The sequence below is a fragment of the Megascapheus bottae genome, chromosome 6 (genome assembly GCF_031878675.1).
Source record: "Megascapheus bottae isolate mThoBot1 chromosome 6, mThoBot2.hap1, whole genome shotgun sequence".
NCBI lineage: Eukaryota > Metazoa > Chordata > Mammalia > Rodentia > Geomyidae > Megascapheus > Megascapheus bottae.
In genome coordinates this window covers 37,168,997-37,188,615 of record NC_143514.1, presented here as the reverse complement: position 1 = coordinate 37,188,615, position 19,619 = coordinate 37,168,997, and the positions used below count along the sequence as shown (strand labels likewise).

Genomic DNA, 19,619 nt, shown 5'->3' with positions numbered 1-19,619 from the left:
TGTGACTTCTAAGCTGGTATGAATACTAAAAGTACATTATATTACAAGTATTTTTGAACATTTATTAATGTATTTTTATACATGACTGTATTTGTGTGTGTGTGTGTGTGTGTGTGTGTGTGTGTGTGTGTGTGTATCTGGTATAACTAGATTATCCCCCTTTTATCACTGAGTCTTAAAATCCTTTTGGCTTGTCAGGAAGAATTTAAAACAGAGGAAGAGCTAAGTGCTTTGCCCGCCTTAGATAATGATTTAGTGGATGGGAAGTAGAGAAATTGGTGTGTGGTTGGGAAGCAACTCTTGCCTTTTACTCAAATCTGTTTCTTTGGGGTGTGTCTGTGTCTGTGTCTGTGTGTCTGTGTGATTGCTGGTCCTGGAGTTTGAACTCAGGACCTGGGCATTGTCACTGAACTTCTTTTGCTAACTCTGAGCAGTTTATTGGAGATACGAACCTAAAGGACTTTTCTGCCTGGGCTAGCTTCTGTCATCCTGAGTAGCTGGGATTACAGGTGTGAGCCACCAATGCCTAAATACCTTTATAGTTTAAAAAAAACCTACTCATCTTACTTTGCCATAGTTTGCATCCTACTTGTTTTTCTTTTGTCTGAAAAATCCAATTTGCTGAAGGGAGTAGCTCATGGCTCTTTCATCAAGGAAATAATAGTAAGGAGGGGTGCTGCTTAGTAACTTAAAGCACAGCATATGTGCTTGATCTTTTTCTATGAAAGTGCTAGTGGCAAGAAAGCCTTCCTTGTTTAAATTGACTGAGCTATTCAACATAGCTGTAGGTGAAATGGCTCAGCATATGAAACTGCATTGTTAAGGCAGCCAAGAAATTGGCCATCAAATAGTTCCTTTATCCCTGTATTCCTTCATTCTTGATATTAAAATGTTGCTTCGCTCTGAGAAATGAGCTATAATGAAAACTTTCTAAGCTGATATATATGTGTCTGTCAGTCTCTTTTTTTCTCTCTCTATATATACATATATATATGCACACATACGTATATATACATATATATGTGCATATATATGTGTATATATATGACATCTATCTATGGCATATCGGGAGCTCAGATGGCTGAGATTGAATTTTGTGGTTCAAAGCCAGCACAGGAAAAAAGTCCCCATGAGACTCTTTAACAACTCAAAAATTATAATGGAAGCCTGGCGTGGTGGCTCATGCCTGTAATCCTAGCTACTCAGGAGGCTGAGATCTGAGGATTGAGGTTCACAGCCATCCCATGCACTAAAGTCCATAAGACTTTTACCTTCTTTTAACTGCCAGAAAACTGGAAGTGGTGCTGTGGCTAAAGGGTAGGGCGGTAGCCTTGAGCTGAAGAGCTCAGGGACAGTGCCCAGGCCCATCAGAGTTCAAGTCCCATGACTGTCACACACACACAAAGACAATCAAAGTGAATCTGTGGCTCAAAGTAGAGTGTTAGTCTTGAGCGAAAGAGCTCAGGGACAGCACCCAGGCCCTGAGTTCAAGCCCCACAACCAACTAAATAAATAACATTAGGGTTGGGGATGGGGATCAGTGTGTAGAGAGAACATTTGCCTGGCTCTGGGTTTGATCCTCAGAACCACCACATTTCAAAAAATAAAAATAAAAACATGGGTACATTATGAATTTAAATAGTGATTACACTCTTTTATATTGCAGTATACTTCATTAATTGTTAGGTTGATACATTACTTAACATTTAATGCACAAGTTAAAATATAGTATATTTGCAGTTCTGTGTTAACATTTGAGAATGCACGAGTTATACATTTACTATTTCAGCTGATAAGATTTTTCTTATAACACTTTTGTTTTTGCTTTTTAGTGATTCGCCTTTGCCAGTCTCATCTCGTGTCTGCTTTGTTAAATTCCATGATCCAGACTCAGCAGTTGTGGCACAGCATCTGACAAATACTGTATTCGTTGACAGAGCTTTGATAGTCGTACCATATGCAGAAGGTTTGTGCTTTGTTTAACTGTCTATATGGACATCATAAGATGACCATCTACCTCAGTATAGTTATAGAATGAGCATTAGTAGCATGTTAAAATCTTAAGTTATTAACATTTTGAAACCCTTGTTATACTGCAGTCCATAAATCTTTGCTTGCAGTATTTTTTTAATTCTAAAAATTAGAAATCAGATATATTTAACCTTTTGTTTTCTTTAAAACATTTTTTAAGTTCTTTAGCACCATATCCCTAATTTTGACTTCCTAAGATATTTCAGTCTATATTAATGTTTTATTTTAAACGTCCTTGAAGGTAAATGGTTCACTCCATATACATCTAACACAGAAACCTTCAGATAAATGCATGATGTTTTTGTTTTAAATAGATGAGTAAGTTACTTTATTTCTTCAGTACTAACTTCCTATTGATGCCTGGGGGCAAAACAAAAAAATCCCTCTTTGAATTCCAGTATACCAAGGGTTGCAATGGATTTTTTTTTTTTTTTTTTTGGTGGAAATTGAAGATTTCCTGTAGCTTAGGTGCCAGATGGGCACTGGGTATTTTGTTTTTATGCCAGATTTTCTTGTTCATTCTTGTTATTATTTTCTAGAATATCTCTAAATAATAAATTCTTCTCTCTGTTATTTGTGTGTGTGATTTTTGTAGTGGAGAAGGCAAATGCAAAACCCTTCCAGATGACTGAAAATCAGTGGGTCCTCTGCAGCTACAGGGGATTCTAGACATTAACTAAAGGCCAGCAAGCACTCAAGCCCCCCCAAGTGTTTTCCTGGTGTAACCATTTGTTAACTACATTTTCTCTCTTTTTACATTTTAGGCTGTTAAAGTAATTTGACAGAAAAAAATGCAGGTTTTTTGGACCTATAAATGCCACTGTGACAAGACAGCACTATTATGCCATTTTGTAAAATTTTCTAAGGCATATTTTATAATTAGTTTGTTCCCAGTGTACTGCTACTTGATTTGCTTTTTGGTAACTATAAATTTTTATCAAAGAAATCATTGACATGATAAAAAGAAAAGTTACTGGATTTTAAGTTTAAAAATTAATAAATACACTGACCAGAATTTATCTTTCTTACCTTGCTTAATTAACTGGTCAGTGGAAAGTATTGTTAATTGTTGAATTTAGTTGTGATCTTTGAATACAAATGTTAAGATTTGCACCATACCTTGTAAGCATTGTGGAATAATGTCTCAAAAAAAAAATACCTTTGGTTTTCTAATGAGATTAAAGTATATTCAAGGTGGGTTAAGGCATGCTATATCATAACAGTACATCTGTCACCATAATATTAAAGTGTTTGAGCCCAATTTTACAGTTTTTATAGATACTTTGATTTTTGAGTTAGTGTGTTTGGGTTCAGCAAATTTATGTTAGTCTGCCTGCTGTATGATAAGACTTGACCACCAACAAAAAAATTTTGCAGAATTCAGATTCAGAATGAGAAGAATATATAGATGATAGGTCTTGAAACAAAGGTTATATAATATAATGTACAAAATGTTACAGTTAATCTTTAATTTTAATGAATACTTATTGGCTAAGTATTATAGTGCTCAATCCTGGGACATAGTACAGTATATCATAACTGGTTTTTATAAATAATTTTAGGCCATAGTCATTTTTGTAGATCAGTCTTAAAAAGTGCAGTGTTGGGTATTATATATAGAACTGATAGAAATATGTAGCTTAGAAATTTATATTTGTTGTACTTGATTTTAGTATGATATGCTGTATTAATGTTACCTCCTCAAGTAAATTGATGTATTCAATCACTTTGTCACCATTCACTCCGATTTTAGCTCTTACACTTGGGTATTGGTTATGCTCAGTGTTTTAGACTAATAGACACAAAGTATACGGTAAGGTTATAGACTTAATTGGTAAGAATGAGATAGTAGATTTTGAAGGGACTCTTAATAGTAATGGATTTGGGGGATATCTAGGTTCCTTGGTTAATGTTTGTTTCTTTTGTCTGTTTCTTTTTCTTTCATTTCTACACATTCATGCAGTATTTCATGGTTCTATCAAAGCAGCAGTAAAAAAAATACTCTTGACGCATGAAAATTAACTGGTGAGGGGCCTCATTGCTATTTTTAAATTGTAGTTTATTTTTAAATAGTCTTTTTTAAATCAGAGGATCAGATGCATGACTTTTTTTTAAATGGATGCAGATCTTCTATCAGGTGTTTCACAATAAATTCAAGAGGATTTTAGTTTGCCAGAAATGTTGCAAATGCACTAATTTGAGTAAGATGTTGATACTTAATATATCCTCTTGAGACATAATTTTGCATGCAAAATTATCCCTTAATCTTCGTAGGTTTGTTAATATTGATGCATTAATGCCCTATATCTAAATGATCTTCTCCCCTTCCCCTCCATAACTCTTGGTATCTAAATTGATGACAGCTCTGACACAAGCAAGATGACAGTGCTGTGTAGTATACATTTGTTTATATTATCGGCACTTCTCAGTATAGGTGGAAGGAACCATTACCTTTATTTAACAGTGGTTTTTCTTTTTTGTTGTTGTGTTTTACAGTTCTTTTCCCTGGTTCAGCCTGAACTATATACCAGGCCCTGCTGAAAATACCACCCAACAGTTTTCTTCTGCAGCTTATCCAGTTTCTCTTAAGTGCCCTGTACATATTGTATGTTTTATGATGAGATGCAGTTTCTTAATATGTATTACAGAAATACTACTGGTATTTGCAAATATGTAGTTTAATTGTATTATTGAACTCTCATTTCGGGGGCTTGGGCACATTAACAGATTAATCCATCTGTATAGGGCTTTTGCTGTTGGATAGAATTTAAATTGTCTACATAAATAATTTGTCTTAGGACCCTTAGATTTTATCTGAATACACAGATTAGGCTTTAAAAGCAGACCTATGTCATTTTTGGCTTAAGGAGTTTGGCTAAGTTAGCTTTTGAACTGACCCCATATAGCAGCATTTTTTTTGGCATGGGTTAGCATGGCACATGTTGGGACATAGAGCATTTTACAGGTAAGGAATGTGCCATGTTGTTTTACCTGTTCCCTCTTTCTCACTCTCTCCCCCACACACATACAGTGTGTATTCAGAGACCTTCAGAAACATTCATATTCGTTTTCATGAATCAGCAAAAGCCCTACGCTTGATTCCAACAGAGTATTTCCTTTACATTTCCTTTCTTAAATTTTACAAAATTTGTATGGTAGGTGTAAAGAAAATCATAGTAACTGTACCATATTATTAACCCCTAAATCAAACTTTTTTTGTCTTGTGTATCTTGATTTTTCTGTGTGCTTTATAGTGAAGCAGCCGACACGAGTCGTTGTTCATAAAACAGCTTTTGAAAGTTGAGAGCACACCCCTGGAGAACCGACTGTGCTTGCTTACGTTTGGTTCATGACTTAAAAATCGAGTACAGGTGATGAAATCTTGGCAGTGTTAACAAAAAAGTAGTGTGTATTGTGCTATTTTTTTTTATTCTAGAAACTTAACCATATGTAGAGAAAAAGGAAACATTTTTCACACATTGAAGTTTCATTCTGACATAAAAATTAATAATAAATAATCATAGAGATCAAGCTTTATATTTTAGCGAACATAAAGTACTTTCAGCAAACTCAGGTGGTGTATCAGGGAGACATTTTCTGGGTGTTTTTGTGTGTTTTCTATCTTGCAAGAGAGTGTGTTCTCATGCCTGGATGTTTCTCTGCAGGAGTTATTCCTGATGAGACTAAGGCTTTGTCTCTGTTGGCACCAGCTAATGCAGTGGCAGGTCTTCTGCCTGGTGGTGGACTCCTGCCTACACCTAACCCACTTACCCAGGTAAGTTCCTGCTCTGTTGAATTCCAACTGGATGAAAGTACTTTGTTAGGAGATATTAATTAATGTTAATTAATATGCTGAAAGGCATATTTCTTATGAAGATTGCCTTTTAAGTCACAAATTTTACATGTATCTTAAATTATGAGTTAATCAACTTTATTAATGAGGAAATAAAACTACACAGTAATGTGCATGGTAGACATTTAACAAAAGGAGTTTACTATGAGGGATTTCTAAGGAAAGTCTCATGAATACCAGAATGAGAAACAATATTGTAAATCAGAAGAAACAGGTCAGGAAACATGGGCTTCCTGTTTAACATGCAAGATTGAGATTTGAATCTCTGAAAGAGTAGATAGAAAAGTTTTCTTAGGTGCCCATAAAACTTGCTGTAACTCTGTTCAAGAAGATGACTACTTGAGTAGTGTACCATGTTAACTGCAGGAAAACAGCAAAGAGGTAAGCTTAACACCGTGGCATTTCTCAAAGGAGAAATACTATCTGGACCTTGGCACTGGGAGCACAAAGCCAGAACAATGGGTTTGAAGCAGTAAATATAGTTAGCACACCTGGAAACACTGATATATTTGTGTTTTCTAAGTCTAGATTTTTATAAATATGGAATATTTTATACTATTACCTGTCTCTTTACAGAAAAAAAAATTGCTCGTTATAAAAGCAAAAATAAAATTTGTATAAATTGCAACTCTTAATTTTTGCAGATTGGCGCTGTTCCCTTGGCTGCTTTAGGAGCTCCTACTCTTGATCCTGCCCTTGCTGCACTAGGGCTTCCTGGAGCAAACTTGAACTCTCAGGTACAGATTACCTACCCTTAAATTTTTGAGCTATTTTTATAGAAAGTATAAGTTTGTGTATCAAGAGCAGCTCTTTTTTTTTTTTTTTTGCCATCCTGTAAACTCATCCTAGACGCCTTTTACTTTCAGTGATGCAAAAAAAAAACTTCTCATGCCAGCTCATTAAGATATTTTCTTGGCCACAACATGATTTTTTTTTTTTTGCTTCCATATAATTCAAATTAGAAAACAATGCCGAACACCCCTGGGTCACACCTATAATTTTAGCTACTGAGGAGGCTGTAATCTGAGGGTTTGAAGCCAGCCTGGACAAGGAATTTTCTAAGACTCTTATCTCTAATTAGTCACCAAAAAACTTGGAAGTAGAGCTGTGGCTCAATTGGTAGACACTAGACCTGAGGAAAAAGCTCAGAGACCATACCCAGGCTATGAGTTCAACCCCCCCCCCCCCTGAATTGGCACCAAAAAAGAACAAAAGAAAAAAAATAGGGAATAAGTTGTTAGGGAATGAACACATATCATAGAGTCATGAAAAAATGAGAACATACATCTATACTTTGTTCCTGTTGTTTTTGCCAGTCATGGGGATTGACCCTTGGGTGTGTGCATTTTCCCTCAGCTCTGCAGCTCATGGCTACTGGTCCGCCCCTTTAGCCATATCCCCACTTCTCATTTCCTAGAGGTTAATTGGAGATAAGTGTCTTGGGTTTTTTAGTGCCTGGGCTGGTTTTGAACCTGGATCCTCGGTTCTCAGCCTCCTGACTAGCTAAGATTACAGGGGTGAACCACCACCACCATGCCTGGTGGATTCATACTTTTTCTGACTTATTTTTTAGTTGATTATTTCAGTGTTTTGTTAAAATTTGGCTTAACTTTTTTTTCTGAAGTCTTTAATTTATAGAGATTTTTGTTGTTTTTTGTTTTGTTTTGTGGGTCATGGGGCTTGAACTCTTGGCCTGGGTGCTGTCCTTGAGCTCTTCAGCTGAAGGCTACCACCCTACCCTTGAGCCAAGCCCCACTTTCCATTTTCTAGAGTTTAATTAGAGATAAGAGTCTCAGGTCCTTTTATGCCCAGGCTAGAATAGAGATGTTTTAATATACTAGCTAAGAAGTTGGTTTGTTTCCTATATATCATCAGAAAATGTTAAAATAAGGTAATTCTACAAAAAGTAGACTGTTTAAGTCTCAAACTTCAAAGAGATAGCTTTGGTAAGGATACTATAGCCACTTTTTTCTCTTTGCTTTTCACTGTGACTACTGAACACATAGATTTATTTAATTCTATTGGTCAAACTTCTGCACACACCATCTTAAAGGATAGTCTCAGAAGATTTTTCTAGAACATTACAATATATTGAAAAGAACAGGGATCATTTATTTTCTTATGTATTTTCATTGCTCATATTTTTGTTTTTTGGCAGTCTCTTGCTGCAGATCAGTTGCTGAAGCTTATGAGTACTGTTGATCCCAAGTAAGTGTTTTTGTTTTTGTTCTTTTTCTGGTTCCTTGGTGTTCCTTTGTGTGAATATTTGATAAAAGTTACTTTGTTTTGGTTTGTTATTGAGATCCTTTTACTAGGGAATCCTTGCAATTCTCTGTCTCCATTTGAGATTACAGACATCACCACACCCAGTGAAGAAGAGGGGGTGTTGTTGTTGTTGTTGTTTATTGGGAAACATTCTAAGATGGTGAATATTTTTTACTAATTATACTGGGGAGGGAAGATTTAATTGTGACACTTCCATACATATTTACAATGTATTCCTATCAATCTTTCCCTCTATCACAAAAAATGTTCTTAGTTCTTTTAATAACAAGAAAGTTACTGGGGTTAGGGATTTAGTTTAGTTGGAAGAGTGTTTGCCTAGTAACATAACAAGTACAAGGCTCTCAGCTCTGCAAAAGGAAATAGTTACTCATTTTCATGGCATCTCACATACTTATTCAGAAAAAAAAAATTAAAAGCTGGAAATCTACAAAGGCAGTGAGTCCCTTCACAGCCTTTATAAATTTTTGAGCTCACAGTGTGAGCCTTCAATGAGAGAGAAACAAAGCTGAGAGGGAAATTATCTTCACACAAAGTAATGCATGTTACATTCAAAGTGCTTTGATACATGCTTTCATGCAGTAATTGAAATTTTTCTCGTAGCAAATCTCATGTGATGGATTTTTCAATTGGTAATTTTTTTGTTGAGCTAAATTTGAATTTATACTACTTTTAAGTTGGCAGGGGAAAAAATGAGAAACATTGAGGGTAAGAGGGTACTTATTAGACTTGATTAGTAGGGGTTTTCTTCAAATTTTACCTTACAGTTAAAAACCATGAGCATGTTCCCACCCTCGAGCTTATAAAATAAAATATCACCAGTATCATTAAAGCTCTCTGCGTATCCATTCCTGATAACATTTCCCACTCTCCCCACAAATAACTACTGTACTAAATTTGGTGTCTATAATTTTTTCTTACATGTATAAACCCTTAAGGGGCATCTTTAGCCTTGCCAGTCAGGATTTCATGTGTAACTTTGGTCGGCCATTGGCCACTGCCTCAGTTTCTCCCCATCTGCAAACTAAAAGGTAACGCTTTTCCCCAACAAACTTAAGATGTCATAGAAAGTTTTTAAATCATTTAAAGTTTGTTTTTGCCATCAGCACATTCTTTTATATTAGTATTTCTCAAAATGTGTGTGTTTATGGAATACTGATGGATGTTGAATTTCTTGGAGATGCCATTGTAAATATTCAAAACAATGCTGTATGCTATAATCATATATTGTTTACTAAAGTTAAAGAATTTTCCCCCTTTTCAAGGATTATTTTAGTAAGACAATGTTATATGAAACTTACACATACTTGAAGTACGGGCTTGATTTTAAAAATCTTTCCATCCTCAGTTGTTGTTTCTATTTTAGGTTGAATCATGTAGCTGCTGGTCTTGTTTCACCAAGTCTGAAATCAGATACCTCTAGTAAAGAAATAGAGGAAGCCATGAAAAGAGTACGAGAAGCCCAGTCCCTGATATCTGCTGCTATAGAGCCAGGTAAAAAATAAGACTTGGCAAAAATGATGGTGAGGAATAAGTGTTAAAATGTGTGACTAATGGTTGTTAAACTGGAAGCAGTTTTATTAAATGAAAGGATTGAAATACTGCTATATCTGCTATGAGTAGGACAGTCACCCCTAAGAATTGAGCCATTTTAAAATGTCAGAGTTCCAAGGCATATTTAATACCTAGTATAATACTTTGGGCTTAGAATTCTTTTGTTTTGGAAGAGATACCTTATCTTGCTTACCTTCCTTTTTTTGACTGCCCCCCCCAAAAAAAAGTGGTTTTATTTTCTTTTGTAAGTCCTAACTTTAAGGAATCGTATAGTTTTAATATTAAAACTAAGAAGTAAGGCAATTTTCTTGTAAATGTCTTTCCTATATAAAAAGTACTAGTAAGAATAGGATTCACAGGTCAACAGCAGGAAGAAGGCAGGGCCTACTAAAAGTCTTGTTACTGAATAAATCATGGCTGTATTTGACAGCCAAATCCAGAATTTGAACCTGTTTGATTCAGTAGAATACAGTTTATTCCTGAGTATGTATTTAACAAAAGATCATAAAAGTCAGTGGTAGAGAAGATGAAGTTTCTCCTTTGAACCCCAGATATGTAAAGACAAGTATGCATAATAACATTCTACTAGACAAATAATTTTATATTTGTACTTGTTATGAATGTACACAACATATTTGTATTTGATGTGTTTGAAAATATAATTAGAAACATGAAAATGAAAACTTTACACATTTAGCCGGGCGCAGTGGCTCATGCTTATAATCGTAGCTACTCAGGTGGCTGAGATCTGAGGATCAAGGTTCAAAACCAGCCCAGGTACAAAAGGACCTGAGACTCCACTTAATCATTGGAAAGGGGGTTGGTGAGGCTTGGCTCAAGGGTAAGGTGGTAGCCTTGAGCTGAAGAGCTCAGGACAGGGCCCAGGCCCAGAGTTCAAGCCTCATAACCTCCCCTCCCCCCCCCAAAAAAAAGACCTCAAACCTTACACAGTTCCAGTTTTACTGGAAAGGGTAGGAATTAGGGTAAATTCTATGAATAACTGCTATGTGATCTCTATATATACTAAGTGGATTTGTATTTTCTTTTAAATTAAGATAAAAAAGAAGAAAAAAGAAGGCATTCAAGATCAAGATCACGTTCTCGAAGGAGGCGGACTCCCTCATCTTCTAGACACAGGTTAGATTTTGAAGTCAGTTGTATCTTGAAAAGAGGTTTTTGGTATTTCTTATATCTTAATTTGTTCCTCACTCACTAGTTCCTGGTTGAAATGTGTTAGATTAATGATTGACAGTGGCAAGGGTGTGTGTATGTGTGTAGAATAAACATTTCATACTTTTAATTTTTAAAAATCCATTGGTGATATAGAAAACTACAGGGACCTGAGCACCATAATAAGTGAGTGCTATGGAGAAAACTAAACATGATACTTGGACTTGCATTTTAGGTATGATTTTTCTCTAGGCTCCATATGACTCACCATGAATATGTACAGTTCTGTAAGTACATTGTATGTGTATGGAAGTAATATGAAACCTACCAAATACTTTGAAAAACAGAGGACTAAGAAAAATCAAGGATGAGTTTGTTCAAACTGCACTGTATACAACTATAGAAGTTTCACACACTTTTTTTAAGTCAGCGAAAATAGGCCCAGTGATACTGGCTCATGCCTGTAGTCGAAAACTATAATCTGAGAATCTGAGGAACCTGGTTCAAAGTCAGTCCATGCTTCAAAGTCTGAAACTCTCAGTTCCAGTTAACCATCAAAAAGCTTGAAGTGGAACTTGGTAGAGCACTTACCTTGAGCAAATAAAAGCTTAGGTACAATGCTCAGAACTTGAATTTAAGCCCCAAGACTAGCACCAAAAAAAAAAAACCAAAAAAACAAGTTCACTCTTGTTTATGTTGGGTTGTAGCTGTCTGTTGACAATGTAATAACACTCAGTTAACTCTATTTCATGTTTGCCTTGCTCAAAAGTACAACTGATGGGGAGGGACTTTCATATTTCTAATGCTTAGCTTACTAAAAGAATTCTGCATTTAATATTTGGCAATGTATATTGGTAGACATATTTAGAAAAGCTGATGTTTTATTAAATCAGAAAAGAGAATGATAATCTTATAATCTTGGTGATTGTGAGTAGTATTCTTTGGTAAAATGCCAAATTTTAACCAGCTTCTGAAAACGTAAATTACAGTATAGAATCTGGAGCCATAATGAATTTTCTTTTAAATTAAATATCTATTTTTGTGAAGTTTTGAGTGGATTGTCTCATAATAAATTTATCAACCTTCACTTTGGTGGTCAGTTACAGAGGTCTCTTGTCTATATAGCCATTTTATTTAATAAGCATCAAGTGATTTATGAATGTTTTCCATGCAGATTAGTACCCAAGAATATTGTTTCTAATACCCAAAGGCAAGCTTTGATTTAAAAAAAAAAAAACAAAACACCTTTCACTGCCTAAAGATGTTTACAGAATATGAAATTCATTTATTTTCTTTTGCCACAAATGCATATAGAAACCGAATGCCAGTGATGTGCCAGGTATGGTGGCACCTGTAATCCTAGCTACTCAGAGAAGCAGAGGTATGCTGCTCCAGGGGTGAGAGGTAGCCTTAAGCTAAAGAGTACAGGAACAATGCCCAGGCCCAGAGTTCAAGCCCCACAACCAACAAAGTCAGAATTACTAGGAAAGTAATTTGACTCAACCTTGATTTGTGGGGAGAAAATGCTACCACTTCTATTCTCCATTGCTTTTCCATGATTATTAGTACACATGTCTGCATAGTGACATTTTGATCTTATGGACCCCATGAAAGGGGTTTTAGAGCGTACAGGTCCCACAAATTGAAAACTACTTCTCTTTAAGATGTTTACCAACTATTTTAACCACCAAATGATTCTCAGTTTTACTTATTTTGCTCCTTTTTTATTTGGTTTACCTCATTTGTACTCTAGTTCTTGTTTGACCCTTTTAATTGTGGTTAACTTTTTTGGTGAGTTTCAGCTTCACCTTACCTTCCACCATTTGACTCTTGGCTAGTAATCTTCACTCCCAGGCCTATCTTTTCTTGTACAATGGTGAATAAGGAACTATGTTCCCATTTTATGGCATGTACAGAAAGATAAATGTTATATTACATTAAAATCTCTTCATATGTACTTATTTGTTTCTGTCAGAGTTTAGTGTCAGATATGGCTGAAAGTAAGACATGTAAATAGAAGTTTACTAAATTTATTGACAGTACTGACAAGTTTTAAGAACAGATTTTTCATGGAGTTAATAGTAATCAAAGGTATATAAGCATATCGTATGCTCAGGTGCTAGACAGGATGACTTTTTTTTTTTAATACTAGTACTAGGGCATGAACTCAAGGTTGGTGCTCTACCATGTGTCATGTCTCCACTGCTGGCATTTTGGCAATTAAAGATAAGAGCCTAAAAGACTTTTCTGTTGATACAGTCTTCAAATTGTTATCCTTAATCTCAGCCTCATTAGTAGCTAGAGTTACAGGGGTGAACTGCTCTTGCCCATCTTTAATACTGTTTAGTCTTTACAGCCATTTGGCATAGTAGTTTCCCTGTATCTTTTCTGAAACATATATGCATACATAAGTGTATGTATATATATATATATATATAGTTGTTGTCATGTCATAGGCTTGAACTCAGGGCCTGGGCACTGTCCCTGAGTTGCTTTGCTCAAGGCTAGCACTCTACCTCTTGGATACATTTACTATTTTTGGCTTTCTGGTGATTAACTGGGGATAAATATCTCACAGACATTTCTGCCCATCTGGCTTTGAACCTTGATTCTTAGATCTCAGCCTCTGGAGTAGCTGATATTACAGGAGAGAGCCACCAGCACCCAACTGAGATGTATTTCTTTAATATGGCAGGAAAAGGGATTGTGTTCTGTCAATGAAATGTTGAAGGAAAAACAAGAGTAGAAAACATTTGTATTGAATTATATGTGCCAGGTCTATATTGTTTTGTGTTTCTTTAATTATAAAGTGGAAACACACTTGCAAGGCCTGTTTGGGAAACACATTACTAGTGAGTATTTGATCATAGACAAGTGGAGAATCAAAAAGGTAAGTGTTAGAAGATAGGTGGTTGCATAAAATGCCAACAATACAGTGAACTGTTAATCTTGTGTTTTTAAACTGAAAAGATGCAGGTTTGGTGAACATGATTGAGTAAAACAAAAAAAAGTGAAGAATTCTAAGTATTTAAAGTGGTGCTATTTTCTAATAAACATGTTTAGTGACAGCAACTGCAAAAAGGGTAATTATCTCTACTTTGTATTGTTTGTCTGACATGAGTAGAAATATCCATAAACCAGTCTTATATACATGTATTGCTTCCTTTTACATTCTTAGGCGATCAAGAAGTAGGTCCAGGAGGCGATCACATTCTAAGTCAAGGAGTAGGAGACGATCCAAAAGTCCAAGACGGAGAAGATCTCATTCCAGAGAGAGAGGTAGAAGATCAAGGAGCACATCAAAAACCAGGTATAGCATTGGGTAAGGACACAAAAATGTGAGGGTTTCTGACACTTCCATATCATGTGCTACGGAATAACAAAAGACATAAGGAAATAGAAGGAATTGAGTAGGCTGAAAACCTAGGTAAAATTTCTTAATAAGTGCTCTATTTCTTCTTACATATACATTCAACAGATAGTCATTTCATATAGACATAGCCACTTTTAAAATTAGTATGTCCACCCTTGATAACAATTATCACATTGTAATGGCATGCAAGCTTTGTCATTTGAAAACCAGATTTTTTACTATTGTTCCCCATTTTTTGTTGATAGTCAATAGATGGAAATAAGGTAGCCTTACTGAGTTATATTCAGACTATAATCATGGGACATGTAGTGTGTGGGAAAACTGCGCTAGTCATTCAAGCTAGGTTGCTTATTGGAGCCCTTGTACAAGAAAAGGAATTAGGAATTCTTTTCCCTAAGGACTTGATTAAGAAAGCAGTAAATATAATTATATAGAAAGGACTTTCCTTAAAATAGTAATTGCTATTTGCTATTGTTGGGACTGGTATAATTAACTTGACTTGCATTCTGAAAGGCTTGAGTTGACTCAGTGGACACATTGTTTCAGTTTCAGGCAAAGAATAATGTTTGAAAGTTAGTGTGACTTGTACAAGTAATAAGTATTTTAGTAAAGGGACCAACAAACAAGGTCAGAAAAAAGGAGACATACTGGAAACAACTATGTTTGTGCTTGATCTGTGAAGCAGTTGTGGTAGATTTGCAAATGATGGTGGAGTATTGTCAGATTTGGTCAGTCATTTGTCAAAGACAGGAAATAACCCTAAGAAATGAGTCATTAGAAAAATTCCTAGTGAGTATACTTCCACAAACTGCAATGGCTACAGTATCATTGAGCAGTAATTCAGGACCATAGATTTCTGCTAAGTATAGCACATAACAGTTTGGAAAGAGTGTGAGGAAACTCATTTAGGGATCATTAAGAGACCATTAACAAACTCATTAACATTGTTATCTGAGACATTACATGAATTAACATGAAAAGGAAAAGAGGCTAACTATACTAAAGCAGTATGGGCACAGAAAGAAAGGGATTAGCCAGACCATATGACACTTAAATGAGCACAGAAAGAATATTTTGATCCCTAATGTTTGAGTATAAATATGTGTTTAGAATAGAAATATGTCTTGTTTTGTTTTGCCAATCCTGGGGCTTGAACTCAGGGCTTGGACACTTTGTGCTCAAGACTAGTGCTCTGCCACTTGAGCCACGGCACCACTTTTGGCTTTTTTTGAGGGCTTCGTGCATGTTAGGTGAGCACTCTACCACTAGGCTACACTCCCAGCTCTAGAACTACATATTATCTATTCACTGTTCATATTCTTGGGGAAAATGATGTCAGGGTAATGATGGGATATTTGAATTAGAAAAAGTAATCTCTACAAACATTTTTGTGTTGAGATAGGGCTACTGATGCATTACAATGGTTATTGGGTAGCCCAGAACATATAGCAACAGAAAAAGGCAGGAAGCTTTGTTTGGCCCTTCATAGATTCTATGAAAGAATATGGGTGATAATGAATTCTACTGCAGTAGGGATTTTTATCTGGTAGTGGAGTTAGATAGGGGACTGATAAGCAAGGGTGAATAATAAGCCAGGTGGCTATTCAGGAGGCTGAGACCTGATGATCACAGTAGTGAGGCTAGCCCAGGCAGGAAAGTTCTTGACATTAATCTGTAGTGGAGATGTGGCTCAAGTGGTAGTGTGCTAGCCTTGAGCAAGAAAATGCTCAGGGACAGTGCTCATGCAATAGTTCAATCCCCAATTAGCACAAAGAGAAACAAGGAGTAGAAAGGAGGAAGAGAGAAAACTAGGCAAAGGGTAAGAGGAGGTGGGGGAAGGAGCTACTAAGATTCTTGAATCAATAATTCATTTTACCACAACACACTGGCCAGTATCCTAATTTTTTTTATTTTTTTGGCCAGTCCTGGGCCTTGAACTCAGGGCCTGGGTACTGTCCTTGGGATTTATCAAGACTAGAGCTCTAACGCTTAAGCCACAGCACCATTTCTGGCACCAAGAAATCAATCCTAACTACTAAGCTACTTCATTGTATTAACAGTCAAGGAAATTAGACTTAAGGATATCATTTTCCTGCATATAAGTCAGAAAAGCTATTGTTTCTAAAATACCTGTCAAAATAACTAGAATGAGATCAGATCTGTTTATCCTTTAAGTTTCTAGTTGCAGCACTCTACAAAGAATCATTATTAAGCATTATAAATTGTGTTGATTTACTAGAGATAAAAAGAAGGAAGACAAAGAAAAGAAACGTTCCAAAACACCACCAAAAAGTTACAGCACAGCCAGACGTTCTAGAAGTGCAAGCAGGTAAGATGAACTTTTCTGTTTTCCTTGGTCAGCATCCTGTGAACATGAAAATATGTTCAGCTTAGTTTAATATTTAGTGTTAAAAATAGACTTAGACTTTAGTAGCTAAAGGCATAGTGCGCTGTTTAGGCCATTTACATTTACTTTATGTACATATATACAAGAATTGTGTTTCTTATACAGTGGTTTGTAGATGAATGGTATGTTGTGATTTATTCCATTCCTAGATAACTTCTATCTTTATATTTCTTTTTTAATACAACTTCAAGGCTAGGAATGGTGGCACTTAATCTGTGATTCTAGCTTCATGGGAAGCAGAGATGGAGGATGACAGTTTGAAAAGTTAGCTATACTATTTCAAAAGAAACAAGCCCAGAGAGATGGTAGGCTCAAAACAGGGTTGTTTGACAGGTATATTCCTAAAAACAGTGTTATTAGAAGTTCTAGTAGAGCTAATGAGATCATACTATAATTTAAAGCCTAGTTTGCACATTTCTGATTTTAGAGAGAGACGAAGAAGAAGAAGCCGTAGTGGAACAAGATCTCCTAAAAAGCCTAGGTCTCCTAAGAGAAAGTTGTCTCGCTCACCATCCCCTAGGAGGTAAGTGTGTGAAGCATTTAGATCTCTTACAGTTTTCAGAAATCATATTTTAAACCATTCTACTATTGAATAGTTTTATGTTTGGGTCAAGCATTTTACCCTTAGAATGAGGTTACAATCTTCTCACCTGCCTTGTGTATGCATAAAATAACTTTATTGTCCACTGTTTGAAATTAATTGGATTACTGCCATCTTCTGATCTCTAGTGAAAGTAACTTAAGCAGTTGGAAACTTTTTGCTCTACTTCAGGCTGAAACAAGTTTCTTTAAAGCATTTTTAAGTGCATTTTTAACATTGATTCCAGGCATAAAAAGGAGAAGAAGAAAGATAAAGACAAAGAAAGAAGCAGAGATGAAAGGGAGCGATCAACTAGCAAAAAGAAGAAAAGTAAAGATAAGGAAAAGGATCGGGAAAAAAAATCAGAGAGTGATAAAGATGTAAAAGTATGTATACATATTAGTTTGTTTTTGTATTTGGTGTAATACTGGTAGCTTTGAAATACAATTTTTCTTTGAAGAAGCTTATTTGTATTATTTTCCTTGGCAAAGCAGGTTACACGGGATTATGATGAAGAAGAACAAGGCTATGACAGTGAAAAAGATAAAAAAGAAGAGAAGAAATCAGCAGAATCTGGCTCCCCTAAAACGAAGGAATGTTCAGTTGACAAGGGAACTGGTGATTCACTAAGAGAATCCAAAGTGAATGGTGATGATCATCACGAAGAAGACATGGATATGAGTGACTGAATGTTGCCTCGGTGGGAATCCAGCTGTACACACGCATCAGTGTCATTCCTTTGTGTGATTTTTAATGCTGTAATTGTTCATCTCAAACTTAGATGTATACAGCTCAAAATTAGGAATGGTTATAAAGCTTCTGATACTGATATTTACATCAAAAAGCTTTTAGGTAATGGTAACCAACTTTTGTCATGGTGAAATCTGAGTAACCAAGCAGTCTTACTATTCTGGTGCTGCTTCATAACAAAAAAAACGAAAAGCTGCATGCATCTACAGCAGGCATGGATTGTTTATGTTGTATAATCCCTTTTATTGAGTAAGTTCACATATAGTAATTCTAGAATTTGAGTCATTGCTGTAATAGAGCCATGTAGGGAATGCACTGATTGCATGTTACTGTGGCAAGAATATCCTAAATGTCATTAAAAATCCTCCAACATGATGGATCTACTTATGGTCTTGTTGACATGACAAATTAACATTCTTAGAGTTACATCTGGAAACAAATTTGAAGTAGATAATCCTTTAAGCCTTATGGCTAAATTTTGTCGCTTTGTTTAAATTAGAAAGGTTATATATGCACTAACCTTTTTATGACTAATTAGGCTTTAATTACAGAAACAAGATTTCAGATAAAACTTCTTGGTGAGTAAATAGCAAAATATTTTGAAGTAGCATTGTACTTTTCCATAGGTATTTAGAATTTTTTTTTCCTGCAGTAATTTATTTCATATCCGCATCCATGAAAGCTATCTACTTATCCTGAATCTGTTAAAAAAAATTTTTTTTCTTGTCCTGATTTCAGTTTTTCAGTTTTACCACTTTGGTTTGTTGTAAACTCACTGTTGGGGGGTGGGGAAAGGATAGTGCATTTTAAATTGACCTTCACATGCTTTTTAAATAAGACAAATTACTTGATGATGTACTTTTATTTGATCTCAAGTTGTATAAAAACCAACTTGTGTTACTCTTACTGCATAGTAATCTTATGCACAGTGATTCCATGTTATATGCGTAGTTAGGCAACTGTTTTCTTAGTTACAGGATTTCAAGCTTTACTTTTGTGCAGTTAAAACAAAAGTAGGCTACAGTCTGTGCCATGTTGATGTACAGTTTCTGAAATTGTTTTACATGACTTTGATAATAAAACCCTTAAACTTATGTTCATATTCCTGTAAAACTGCATTTGTATTTATTTACACTGTTGAATGTATGACATTTACCTCATTCATTTTACAAGGTCTAGAATTTCTATCCACATTTAAATACAATACCACAAGGTGAAAACCATCAGCCTAGTGATAATTGTCCTGACACCAAAATAACTTGTCTAGAACAATCTGAAACTTCATGTCTCATATTTTTGTGTGGGAATTGGGGTTAGAAAACAATGAACTTTAAATGATCCTACATATACCTAGTAAATATATATTTTCAATGAAAAAGAAATATTTGCCTTTTCTCAGATCTAAGTTAATGATATGTATCTACTGTATAATACCAAATGATAGAAATATTTATTCATTTATAAGATGAGTAATGTTGGGTGGGTCAGCTTAAGGGAAATCAAGACTTGGAATTGTGGCCTTTTCCAAGCTGAGTTTAAGTCAATTTTTTTTAATAGTTCTAAAATTAAAATGGCATGTAGAAAAGCAGTGTTTTTATAGTTTGTAGTGACTGAAGAT

The 19,619-nt window shown here is 35.3% G+C and overlaps 1 protein-coding gene across 7 annotated transcripts in view; it reads left to right on the top strand.

Annotated features, from left to right (window-relative positions):
- Srsf11 (serine and arginine rich splicing factor 11) overlaps window positions 1-19,114 on the top strand; it is a 30,983-nt gene extending 11,869 nt beyond the window's left edge. Inside the window, exons 3-14 of one of the 7 annotated variants that reach the window (XM_090334618.1) lie at window positions 1,833-1,966; window positions 5,697-5,806; window positions 6,529-6,621; window positions 8,043-8,092; window positions 9,106-9,198; window positions 9,534-9,661; window positions 10,777-10,858; window positions 14,070-14,201; window positions 16,504-16,593; window positions 17,078-17,194; window positions 17,499-17,637; window positions 17,743-19,114. In XM_090334618.1, coding sequence (XP_090190744.1) covers window positions 1,833-1,966; window positions 5,697-5,806; window positions 6,529-6,621; window positions 8,043-8,092; window positions 9,106-9,198; window positions 9,534-9,661; window positions 10,777-10,858; window positions 14,070-14,201; window positions 16,504-16,593; window positions 17,078-17,194; window positions 17,499-17,637; window positions 17,743-17,940 — 1,366 coding nt within the window. In that variant the 3' untranslated portion in view covers window positions 17,941-19,114. The remainder of the gene's footprint in view (window positions 1-1,832; window positions 1,967-5,696; window positions 5,807-6,528; window positions 6,622-8,042; window positions 8,093-9,105; window positions 9,199-9,533; window positions 9,662-10,776; window positions 10,859-14,069; window positions 14,202-16,503; window positions 16,594-17,077; window positions 17,195-17,498; window positions 17,638-17,742) is intronic. The other 6 variants (XM_090334619.1, XM_090334620.1, XM_090334622.1 and 3 more) reach the window with 6 other exon arrangements.
- Window positions 19,115-19,619: the final 505 nt, after the last annotated feature.